At 48.1% G+C, this 13,027-nt stretch overlaps 1 protein-coding gene across 3 annotated transcripts in view; it reads left to right on the top strand.

Moving 5' to 3' along the window:
- spidr (scaffold protein involved in DNA repair) overlaps window positions 1-13,027 on the top strand; it is a 46,960-nt gene that overhangs the window by 19,793 nt on the left and 14,140 nt on the right. For all 3 annotated transcript variants that reach the window (XR_008811317.1, XM_056292521.1, XM_056292522.1), the window contains exons 8-11: window positions 445-664; window positions 3,524-3,722; window positions 4,604-4,845; window positions 12,041-12,199. Coding sequence is in view for 2 of the 3 variants with exons in the window: in XM_056292521.1 (XP_056148496.1) it covers window positions 445-664; window positions 3,524-3,722; window positions 4,604-4,845; window positions 12,041-12,199 (820 nt within the window). In the remaining variant the exon portion in view is untranslated. The remainder of the gene's footprint in view (window positions 1-444; window positions 665-3,523; window positions 3,723-4,603; window positions 4,846-12,040; window positions 12,200-13,027) is intronic.

The raw sequence follows: 13,027 nt of genomic DNA on the forward strand, positions 1-13,027 counted from the left end.
ATGGGAAGCCGGATGTGAGTATGTGTCCTGGTCGCTGCACTAGCGCCTCCTCTGGTTGCTCGGGGCGCTTGTTGGTGGGGGGGATAGCGTGATCCTCCCACGCGCTACGTTCCTCTGGTGAAACTCCTCACTGTCAGGTGAGAAGAAGCAGCTGGCGACTCCACATGCATCGGAGGAGGCATGTGGTAGTCTGCAGCCCGCCCCGGATCGGCAGAGGGGTGGAGCAGCGACCAGGACGGCTTGGAAGAGTGAGGTGATGGCCGGATACAACTGGGGAGAAAAGGGGGGGGGGGTGCCAAAGAAAAACGAGTCCCACTGAGTGATTTTTTTTTTTTTTCTCTAGCTGTTGAGTACACTCTGCGTGTGGACACAACAAAGACACACACACATACACTCAAACGGAGACACGCTCGACATCTGTGTTGTTTTTGCTCTGCTCTCCAGTGGATATGCCTGGCGTGCTGGTGCTGGAGGTGTTGGAGGTTCAGGAGGAGTGCGGCATGCAACTGGCACAGTGTGAGCACCGCCCGGCTCCCAGCGTGGGCCAACCGCACAGCTGCCCCGTTTCGGCCGCGGGGGTCCGTGTTCTGGTGCTGTTCGCCAAGGAGACGGCAGCCCAGCTGACGCCTGCACCCCGAGATATTATACACGTATACCCGCCATGGTGAGGAGGTAGATCCAGTATGCATCACCTTCAGAGCACTTGTGTTGGTTAGTTGGGGTGGGGTGGGGGGGATATCAACACAGTTTCACATGACATGACTGACATGATAACAGGATTAAAATCGTGCAAGATGCACTCTGACAATAGATTAATCATTAACACGCCATAAGTATTCACTCAGAGTGGAAAAACTCATCCGTTGTAGTGGTAAGGACAGTCATAGTAGTGAAGATATGTGCGTGTGTGTGTGTGTGTGTGTGTGTATTGGCTGGATGGCATTAGTTAAAATGAGTAAGGGGTCAACGGAGTAGATGCATTTTTCTGAAATTACAGGCTTTGAACACTTAACTATTCTGAAATTTAAGTATAAAAAAAAAGAAACCCAACAAAAAAAATAAAATAATTACTGTCCATAACATGTCTTAGTCGCAATAGCAGGCAACAGCAGCCCAGATGTGCAGAATAGTCCTGCACATACAGTGTGGAAAAGAGGGAGGCGTATGCCTGCCGAGGCTGTTTTGGAGTGGGGGCGAGGCAGCAGTTGACTCCAGCTGTTGGGAGTTTGGATCCAGCGTGCTCTTGGAATATCCAGGCTGGCGGAAGCAGGGGGGCCTCCTCGGTGCTCTGACGTCACCAGCAGCTCCAGGGAATGCTTCGCATTCCTCTTCCTGGCAGTCGTTAGGTCATTTCCAGCAAGCCGGGGAAAAACACAGAAGGGTTATTTTCTGGAGCATTTGGGACCGTGGAGTGTGGAGGGAGCCAGAGGACGGGATTGAAAACACATGGCGTTTTGAGTGTATCATTGGCTTTATGTCTTCACAGCTCTTTTTCACCATTGTTTTTCCCTTGAATCGCAACCTTACATAGAGGAAGGGAGCCCGGCCGTTCTTTGAAAGCACCACCATCTTTTCAGTCGCACACATCCTGAAATCCTGTTTGCCTGTGTGCATTTACACTCTGATTTACCTGTTTGCTGTCATACGGCTCTGTTAAATCTCAAATGTAGGTCAAATACTGACGTTGAAAGTCTCAATTGTGTAGGGGGGGGTGTTAGGGGGGGGGACTGATCACGTGCTCAACTTCCTGTCAAAAGATCTGTTTGGTCACACAACACCTCCAAGCAGCTGGACAGACACTAGCGGAAAAACCCGGAATCCAGCAGATCGGAGAGCATGGTAAAATTCCTCTTATCAGTTTCCTGTGTGACACATGCAGCTTCACCTCAAGCATATCCCCCGCAGTCCTGTGCTTGAGCGCGCTGGCTCCTCCCACCTACTCCCACACGGTGAGCTGGGCAGAGACCGGCAGCGGAAATACCTGCAGGCAGTACTCATTACGGGCCGTGACGCCAGCAGCCACTCCTTAACCCGGCTACCTGTCAGATGATGACAGCTGCCCACTCACCTGTTCACAATGGGAGCGAGCGTTCTGCAATACCTGTTCGCATGTGTCAGCATGTCCCATCCCGTTTCCGTCACCAAGCGGCTATTTGACACAGCGCCAGCTTCTGTTTCAGATGCTGACCCGGTGAACAGTTAGAGCTCTGTGATTTAGGCTTGCTGATGAACTTTTGTGCACAGGAAGTCAAAAGTCGGCACCCCCCCCCCCCCAGCAGAGTTTACAGAGACTTGAAAGTGAAATGCCAGAGTTGGTCTCAAAAATCATCTTCGGGGTTCATTTTGAAAATAACTTGGCCTTCAGTTTTCATAAAGGAAGCACATGATCGTGCCTTTTTGTGTGTTACTAGTTTACACTGTGTTGTGAACACGCCTCACGTAGACTGTGAGCATCTTGAAACAGAATCACACCTGGATTCTGCAACATAAATAGTGACATCTATCATAGAACATAATTATTTTTGATGGCTAAATGATTTCAGAAATTGATGTCTTCATTGCTTTGGGGTTTTTATTTTGGGTTTTTTGCGTTGTTAATTTATGATACCAAGTCTGACACGAGCTGTGACGTGCAACAGCCGGAGCCACGGAGGCTGCGCTCAGCTCCTGAGTCACCCGTAAGACAAGACATTAATCTCCGTGTCACACAAAGAAAGAGAGATAGGAGAAAAAACACAAACACGGAACTGGGATTTGCCACAAGCAACGCATCTCCGAATGTCTGGCACGGCTTTCAGATTTTTGAGTCATCCCACCTCTCACGTACACCTCTTATTTCCTTGACAAGCTAGAATGATGAAGAGGAGTGTTGATCACGTGCTTTTTGTTACCCGGAGAAGCACGTCTGAATAAGGAGACCAGAGCCAGTGATGGTGAATCACAAGAGCGGCACGAGACCGTTTTGCTACACATACGAGCGACATTGCTTACGGTGTCCATACATTTCCACTGGGCTTGTTCAGGGACAGCATATCATTTCTTAACTGGAAGGGTTAAAATTTCCCCCCCACCCCTTTTGGATGGGAACCCTTTTTATTTTTTTGTTTTGCACAGAATTTTGCAGGTTCCTTGGGTGTCCTCTTAGCAGAACCTCATTTTCGCGGAAAACGCACCTTCGTAGCGGAAAACGAGATGAAAAAATGCATCCGTTACGTATTTTCACTTGAGACGGTACTTGTTAACCTACCAGAGCTTGTATTTCTTGGTTTGGGGTACATCATGAACAGATCTGTGGAGGTGGGACCTTATCTGTGTTTGACATTAAAACCGTTGCATGCCAGCCCCCCTAAGTTTGTGCAATAACCTACCCCTTTCACTGTACAATCTCGTTTTTTTTTCCATCTGTAACATTTAGCATCGGCTTAATTGTGGTGCAAACCGTTGTCGGCATTATTTCCCAACACCATTAAAAATGCACAAGGCAGTGAGTGGTTCCTCTCTCATCAGTTCTTTCCCCTTGCAGGCAAACTCTGACAATAGAGGGTGAAAACGGTACCATCGTTCTGAACACGCACTTCAGCCAGAAGGTCTACTCTGGTTCCAAACTGGGCGACACGTCCGTCTCAAGTGCCCCGCTCCCAGCACAGAAACGTATGCCTTACCCTTTGACCCGAGTATTTGGACTGCTGGAAATGTCCACAGTAGAGGACACCGCCAAACAGGTGGGTTTTGTTTTTTTGTTTTTTTTTGCAGGATGTACTTTCTTAAAACCCCAAGACAGAAATTATTTAGGTAGTTTAAATGTATTCTCACATAAAATTGAGAGTTTGAGTCGGATGTGTAAAATTAGCCCACTATAACTGTGACTAGCCCACCTCTTCATCTATTGTGGGCCAGTTTTGCGTCATTTTTTCCAAACACACCATTCGTCACAATCCGGAGCATTCATTTGTCATTTTCGTTTCGCATACTTGAGCACATGAAATTAAACTAAACATCGTTTCCCCCCAGCCCACAGCAGTGCAACACAAACACACACACACAACAAATACACATATCCAAGAACTACAAGAACACATATCCAGACTAACACATATATGTAAACTAAACAAAACAACAACAAAAAAATCACTGTCCAGGAGAACGAACACCAGTCAGGATTACTGTCGGAACTGCCGGTCTGCACGGGCTAGCAGTTAGCTTAGCCTGCCCCACTTCTGCATCCTGTCAGACTGCCCTTGGTGTTACCCCTTTGGGCACAGCTCCAGGTAGGGCTGTGTTCCTTGGGCCCACAGGACGCAGCAGACCAAGCGCTGCCACCCAATCCAGCGACAGCTCTCCCAGCCATCAAATTCATGAGCCTCAAGATACATTTAGACTCCGATAATGTCGGCCCGTTCAACAACTACTCAGTTAATGAGAACTGAAATTGTCTTTAGTCCAAAGTGTCAATATATAAACCAAGCCAGTGGTTAAGAATATGAGTAGTGTGTAGCAGTTGTGCATATGGAGCCAACCTTGACATCGAGACACCATAAGCTAACCTAGTATTGTATGTTGTATTAAGATATGCAATTAATTCACTTCTCTGACTTTTCTTCAGGTTGCAGGAAACCAGGCTCTGTGTTGTACTAGCGCTCCAGCAGGTAGGAGGAGACACTCTGATTCCCTCCTGGAAGCCATCGAGGGACTCGGCCAGGCCGGCTCAATAGGGCAGGATGTGGTGGTTGTGGTCCAGCGGGTTTACGCCATCCCTGTGCCCAACCGTTCTGCTGGATTGATTATCAAGTCCAAAATGCCCTGCAGGTCCTCATCGCCCCCCTCCCTCCAGAAAGTCAAAACCAGGTACTACTACTTTTAGCAGTTTTTTTTTTTTTTTTTTTTTGCTTTCCAGGAAGTCCGGTGAAGTCTTTGGTCTTCACTGAACAAGTTTTGAAGAAAACAAACCAACATTTACCTGTTGTATTTTCCTCTTTACTGCATTGTAAACACTTCTTTCCATAGAAGTTGCATGCTGGTTTTCTTGGTTTAAGACCTTGCATGCCTCTCCTTGGCGGCACAGTGTGCCTCAATAGTCAGGCTATTGTTCAAGGAGCAGCAGGCCCCACAAAGTGCTCACACTGTCTCCAGCCATATGGCATTACTTGACAAAGGACACAAACATTTATAATTGAATCCAGCTCCTCTGTGAGTGATCCCGGCCAATTCTCTGGAAAGACAGCATGAGACACTCTGAAACTCCTACCCCAAGAGGCAAGAGTTTGAATGTGGGCCCATTCAGACACCACTGGGTGGCACAGATTTGCAGCTTCCTTCTACCTTTCCCTAAATTAAATTGAAAATAAAAAATCACACATACTTTCTAAATTGGTGGTATTCAGATATATGCCGTCAAGACAAAAGCACGACAGGTTTATTCTGCCAATTGGAGACTTGTTGCTAATTGAAGGTATGCTAATCAGTGAAATTAGCATGTGTATTATTTGGCTGGAACGCAAACCTAAATACTCTCACCTCTCAAGAGCACATGATTGGAGATGACTGTTTCTAATGAATGTCAATTTTTATGCTAGTTTATGATATATAAGAAGTATAAATATGTACTACTTTGCAGATTAAGATAATACATATATTGCAATGCAGAAGGACGTTTGTCTTTGCATGGTCATCTGGTCTAAGAGCTGTATCTAGCGCTTATATTTCTGGGAAGTTTGTCAAAAAATAACGTTGGCCTCAACCATAAAGTGAAGTCAACCAAAAAGTGAAACTAAAAGCTCTCGCAGGTTTACTCGAGTGGGCCTTGCAGCAAGTGAGTCTCTGAGGTCTACGTGTGAGCCTTAAGACAGAGCATGACCTTCAGTTACCTCGCACAGCCCAGACCTATCGCTGTTTTGTCCGGTGCTGAGTAATGAAAGAAAGGTAGTGGTTTTGGTGCTGGGATAGGGTGAAGAGGCCTGAGGGTCACGCAGTGGCCACTCACGGAGGGAGGAGAGCTGCAGTCAGCTGACAGGAGTGACTAACACAAGTTTTCTGTCAGCGGTAACATGACGCTCGCTGCGGCCATGCTTCTGCTGCTGATAAACAAAACGCCGCCCTGTGACCGGAAACCCGTCCTGGCCCACACTCTCTTCCTCCTTCCCTCTCTCTCTCTCTCTCACCCCCCCACCACCTCCCTCCTTCTCTCCCCCTCCACCCACACTCACTTCTGCCTCGCTCAACCAGATCCAGCAGGCTCAGGTTGTGGTGGGGCGGTGGAAGGGTAGAGGTTAGGAGGTGACCACGAGGAAATAACAGAACTGAGACTGGATATCTGTATGATCCTGCCTGTCTGCACAGACATGGCTTCATTGAAAGACTTTGTTCATGGCACTTCCCTGTTTTGTTTTGTTTTGGGTTTTTTTCTTAATTTTCATAATTTTTCAATACACTTCATAAAACTTTCTCTCTTGAGCCTCGTAGTTCTTCGTTTGCACAGTTTCTCAGTGCAGTAGTGCACTTACAACAGAAATGATTTCTGTAGTTCCATGTAATGGTACAGTTATAGATCCATGTAATCCTAATGGGTCTTTTCGGGGATCTTTGCCTACCCTCTGGGAGAGAAAGCGGCTTACTTGGCCGCCAACCTGCCCAGTTCAGTGTGAAGACCAGGACAGTTTGTACCCCTCACATCTTGTCCCCAACCTCCAAAACCTCCAGTGACTCACCTCCCTGGCCACTTTACTCATGTGATTATTGTCTTTTTTATTGTTTAATTTCTCAGTTAACATACACAGGGGGGAGGGAAATCGGTTTGATATTTACGCTTGAAGAAGATGTTTAGTTCCCGTAAATCCAAACAGAATAAACAAGAGGATTAACTGCTTGCAGGGAGTGAGAGGAGAGGCTAGCAGTTTTTTTTTTCCCTTCTTCTTCTTCTGCTTCTTGCCGTACTGGGAACACAATGTGCTGCAAGGATCCTGTTACAACCGTGTTTATTGCTCTCTGCTTACCGATTGGTGGGCTGCAAGAAGGAAGGAATCCCGCCTGCGCACCCCCTGCCAATGAGGCCTCTCTGTTGTGTTCCTAAATGTGTGGCTCGCTGACTTACCATGGTGCCAAGTTGTGTGTATATACATGTGCTTGCATGCACATATGTGTGTGTGTGTGTGTGTGTGTGTGTGTGTGTGTGTGTGTGTGTGTGTGTGTGTGTGTGTGTGTGTTGGGGCAGGCTCAATGGACTGCAGTTCCTGGAAGAACCTCTGAGATGCTGAGAATTCTGTGATTGCTCGCAATAACAAATTCTTGAAATCAGCCTGTGACTGGAACCGGCCAATGGCGGAGGGGCGTCGAGAGCGAGGGCGGCTGTTTGAGGAAGTGCGGCTGTGAACTGCTAAAAGGAGCAAGTGAATAGGGAGGTAGTGTGGGGGGGGGGGGGTTGTTTATGACAAGTTGGCATTACCAGTGAGGCTCGTCACCCGTTTTTCTCTCAACTATCATCTGTCATATCAGATTTCATTTCAGGTTTTCAAGTTCAAACAAGCTTTGCTCTCCCAAGGAAAAAGTGAAAGCTGTAATTCTCTGCAACGGAGAATGTAGTATCCAGCAGTGTAACGGCTGCTTGGGGAAAGTAAAAGTTTGCTTTTTTTTTTTTTTTTTTTTCGAGACAAGGACACATGTTGAGCAAGTCTAGTATTTTATAAGGGCAACACATGTCTCTTGGTCTAAATGTTGATAAGTGATCAATACTATTGCTCATTCCAGCAGTGTCTGTTTTGTGATTGATGGCTTGGCAACATTTTTTGGCAACATTGCTCCCCGGTGTTCAGTTTCATCATGAGGCATTTTCCTTTTTACGTACTTGACAAAATGACCGTGGAGTCACCGATGCCATCGGAAGCCATTGCTCTTTTGCACAGAAGAATGTCAACCGTGCAATCATTTTGAGGGATGATTGTCATCTCAGCTAAAGATTCACTCATAGATTCATATCTTAAAAGATTCATATCTTCAGGCCTTAAAGGCTACATTCAGACTGCACCTTAAATCCAACCCAATAGGGGTTTTCCCCACAAATGTGACACCGATCAGATTTTTTTAGGGCATTTTGAACACAGAAAACATAGTTATAAACACATCTTCTCAATTATGATTGTGGCCTCTTTCATGTTGCTAACTAAATTGTGGTCTCTTTCATGTTGCTAACTAGATCCTTCCGCTTCCGGTGTGGGGGAATGGCGGCGGGAAATCATGTTTACAGCGGCCTTACCCATTACCGTTGTGGAAAGGTGGTGGCGCGAATTCATGTTTGCGGCGGCCTCACCCAGTACCGTCCATGCAGTGTCTTTGTCCACGTCTGCGTCTTAAGTTTTGTCTTTGTTTGACGGCTGGGAGAGCTGGCGCTGGATCAGCTGGGAGAGCTTGGTCTTCTGCGTCCTGTGGGCCAAGGGACCACGGCCCTACCCAGAGCTGTGCCCAAAGAGGTACCACTGAGGGCGTTCTGACAAGACACGGAAGCGGGGCATGCTAAGCTAACTGCTAGCCCATGCAGACCGGCAGTTCCGATAACACCGAGGGCGGTCTGGCGGCAGCATTGCCTGGCGGTGACTGTGTTTTTGGTGTCGTCGGGTGGCGTGCGGGGAGGTGTGTCAAGGGTGTCTGGCTGGGAGAGCTGGCGTTGGATCGGCTGGGAGAGCCTGGTCTGCTGCGTCCGGTGGGCCCAAGGACCATGGCCCCTGCCTGGAGCTGCACCCGAGGAAGTAACACTGAGGGTGGTCTGACAGGCTGCGGAAGCGGGGCATGCTAAGCTAACTGCTGGCCCATGCAGACCGGCAGTTCCAATAACACCGAGGGCGGTCTGGTGGTGGCCATGCCTAGCCTTGACTGTGTTTTTGGTTTGGAGTGCGGGGAGGTGTGTCAAGGGTGTCTGGCTGGGAGAGCTTGGTTGGCTGCATCCGGTGGGCCCACGGACCACAGCCCCTGCCTTGAGCTGCGCCCAAAGACGAAACACTGAGGGTGGTCTGACAGGACGCGGAAGCGGGGCAGGCTACGCTAACTGCTAGCCCATGCAGACCGGCAGTTCCAATAACACCATGGGCGGTCTGGTAGAGGCCATGTCTAGCCTTGACTGTGTTTTTGGTGTCGTCGTGTAGAGTGCGGGGAGGTGTGTCAAAGGTGTCTGGCTGGGAGAGCTTGGTCTGCAGCATCCGGTGGGCCCACAGACCATGGCCCCTGCCTGGAGCTTCACCTGAGGAAGTAACACTGAGGGTGGTCTGACAGGCTGCGGAAGCGGGGCATGCTAAGCTAACTGCTAGCCCATGCAGACCGGCAGTTCCAATAACACCGAGGGCGGTCTGGCGGTGGCCATGCCTAGCCTTGACTGTGTTTTTGGTTTGGAGTGCGGGGAGGTGTGTCAAGGGTGTCTGGCTGGGAGAGCTTGGTCGGCTGCATCCGGTGGGCCCACGGACCACAGCCCCTGCCTGGAGCTGCGCCCAAAGACGAAACACTGAGGGTGGTCTGACAGGACGCGGAAGCGGGGCAGGCTAAGCTAACTGCTAGCCCATGCAGACCGGCAGTTCCAATAACACCATGGGCGATCTGGCAGTGGCCTTGCCTAGCCTTGACTGTGTTTTTGGTGTCGTCGTGTAGAGTTCGGGGAGGTGTGTCAAAGGTATCTGGCTGGGAGAGCTTGGTCTGCAGCATCTGGTAAGCCCACGGACCATGGCCCCTGCCTGGAGCTGCACCCAAAGACAAAACACTGAGGGTGGTTTGACAGGACGCAGAATCGGGGCAGGCTAAGCTAACTGCTAGCCCATGCAGACCGGCGGTTCCGACAGTCATCCTGGCTGGCGTTTGTTCCCTTGGACAGTGATTTTTTTTTTTTAATTTTTTTTTTTTTAGGTTTGGCTATATGTATTAGTTTGGATATGTGTGATCTTGTAGTTCTCGTAGTTTTTGTCTTTGTGTTGAACTGCTGTGGGCTGGGGGAAACGACATTTCGTTTCTGACAAATAAAGTGTTCCTGATTCCTGATGTCTCATGTGCCCATGTGACCCTTAGTCAGAATGGTAAAATTGCAATTTGTGGAGATTTTATGTCCTCCTCTGTGGCACAGGTCACTGTTATCATCACTGCTTTAGCTGGCTTAATGTTTCGTTCTGTGATGTGATCACACCAGGAAAAGATGAGGGACCGCAATGATGGAAGTCTGCAGAAAAGGCACCGCACTCACCGATTGAACATCTGTTTGAGGAGATGCCCCTATTTAAGCTAAATTTGCGAGCATGTATCTCAATCGACAAGTGTTTGAAAGCTTTGAAACAGCTCAGCCAAGTCACAAGATACCATGTGTTGTCTGTCAGCACGTGTGTCAGTTCAGTACGGTCTGGGCCACCTAACATCAGTTATGGCTCTCTCAAAAATGAATGTGAGAAATAATCGTATCTAATCCACAAAAAAAAAAAAGAATTGAGCATTAATCCCTACAGTGTGAACGTAGTCGAAGAAGTACCTTGAGACTGGAAGAGGAAGTTCTCCACATTGTCAACACTCTGCTTCATCCCAGAAGTGTTTCATTTTGCTCTGCCCAAGATGTTGCAGTTGACCTGGTTTGTGAACGCCAATTGAACAAACAGCTGAGAATAACATTACTGTGAAAACATCTTCTCGCCCACCCAAAAGTAATTTCAAGAATTTTGTTTAGGCGTCTATTTCCAGGTGCCTTGAAATAAACCCAGACAGACCCGTGTTTACCAACACAAGCCATTTTTAGACTCAATCAGATGGTTGGAAATGGGCTCAAAACCTTCCTCATGCCTGGGATGTGTGCACATGCATGCACAAGCATGATTCCCATATGCACAGTCCACTGCCCTATTCTCTACTTCTTTTTTTTATTATTTTTTTCTTCCCTCCTTCCCTCCCTGGTCGTTGCTTCTCTAAACAGGGTATATTAACTCTGCTGTTTACTCTCAGGGCTGGTACTGGGGCTCTGTCAGGGCTTGAAAGGCTGAACCTCTGTGGCCTGTAGCAGCGCCAGTGTTTTTGCAGGCAGGGAGCAGTGGAGTGCAGGGACACAGCAGTTAATTTCAGTGCCTCGCAGCTCTTTATGCCAAAGGTCCTCTCTGTCAGCAGCAGCCTGTCAAACCATCCGCTAACCATTAACACTTCAAAATGTCAAAGCCCAAGCCTCTTTCAAGCACCATTGTTGCTGTCCCAGTAGGAGAAATGAAATGTTGCTGAGTTTTTAATTTATTTTTGCACGTCACATTCCAATTATGTTTTTTGTGTTCAAGGACTGGGAAAGCATCATAGACCTGCAGTCATTCGTTTGTTCATTAAATGCAGTGTCTTTGTCCACATCTGCATCCAAGCTTTGTCTTCGTTTGATGGCTGGGAGAGCTGGCGCTGGATCGCCTGGGAGAGCGGGGCAGGCTAAACTCACTGCTAGCCCATGCAGACCGGCAGTTCCGATAACGCCGAGGGCGGTCTGGCGGCGGCCTCACCTGGCGTTGACTGTGGTGTTTTTGATGTCGTCATGAGGAATGCGGGGAGTTCTGTCGAGGGTGTCTGGCTGGGAAAGCTGGCGCTGGATCGGCTGGGAGAGCTTGGTCTACTTCGTGGTCCCCGGGCCCACGGCCCGGGGACCACGGCCCCTGCCTGGAGCTGTGCCCGAGGAAGAAACACTGAGGGCAGTCTGACAGGACGCAGAAGTGAGGCAGGCTAAGCTAACTGCTAGCCCATGTAGACCGGCAGTTCCGACAGTCATCCTGGCTGGCAATCGATTGTTCCCTTGGACAGTGAATTTTTCATTTAGTTTGGATATGTGTGTTTTTGCAGTTTTTGTATATGTTTTTGTCGTTGTGTTGTACTGCTGTGGGCTGGGGGAAATGGCATTTCATTTCACTTCATGTACGCAAATGCATGAAGTGAAATGACAAATAGTGTTCCTGATTCCTAAATGCAGGCTATAGTTTTAAGCATGTGCTGTGGTAGATCAAATTGATGTACCGTTATCTCTGCATGCATTTTGTTTTATTATATTTTATTTTCCATCCTACCCTAGACTGTGTGCACTAGTCCAGGATGCTTTTGGGATGTTCAGTGTGGTCCAGCTCCACCTCCTGACCTGTGAGGACCACCTGCAGCAGTACAGCCAGAGGTGGCAGGGGAGGACCTGTGTGCTGACGGCCATTAAAGTGGTGCAGCGGGTTACTCGGGAAAGGTGAGAGCCTCACAACGCCCCGCACCTAGCCCCACTGGCTGATCCCCAAGGGTGGCTTTTCACCTGAATTTACCTCCACAGTTAGGGGTAAACTTCAACCTACCAGGACTGCACTTCCCACCTTAGTGTACTATACCTGTGATAGGGACTGTGATAGGGATGATATATATGTTTATCTAATCTAGTTTGCCCCCATCCAAGGCAACAGCTATAGGTTAATACCTCCAACTCCTGATATGAAATATCACTGAAACTGCCCAAGGCTAGAAACACTCTAAGCCTGAGGCTAAAGCCATCGGACAGCTAGCTGCAGCTAATAGAAGTACTTCCCTGCCTAACGCATGGATCCATAGAGTGATTAAACACTCTGGGCCTTTCTCAATAGCATGTACTCCAAGAACGAACTCACGTTCTTGAGGAGTCCGTACTTGGCAAGATGAACTTGGGAATGCAAACTCATAAGTCTGCAAGCACATACCACTCAATTTACAGTTTGAGATGAGTGTATTGCTGGTATTGTGCAATACGATAGGCTCAGCTGATTACTCCACAACTGTACACTAACAATGTGACATCTTACCAGCAAAGATCAACTATGACACTAGGCTAAGCTATTAGCTAGCAGGGCTTCTTAGCTCCAAAAAACTCGTAGCACATTTTCAAATAGGCATTATTGTTCAACAAAATGTAAGTGTTCGAAACCTACACTGTTAATTTTTCACCTTAAATTTTCTCAGCAATGAATGTAATGACAGATAAACAGCGGTACGAAAATTAAGATATCTCACAGTTGTGAGTCAGGCTTTCTTCTGCCATTGTCGCTGTCAA

This window comes from Lampris incognitus, chromosome 14 (genome assembly GCF_029633865.1).
Source record: "Lampris incognitus isolate fLamInc1 chromosome 14, fLamInc1.hap2, whole genome shotgun sequence".
NCBI classification, from domain to species: Eukaryota; Metazoa; Chordata; class Actinopteri; order Lampriformes; family Lampridae; genus Lampris; species Lampris incognitus.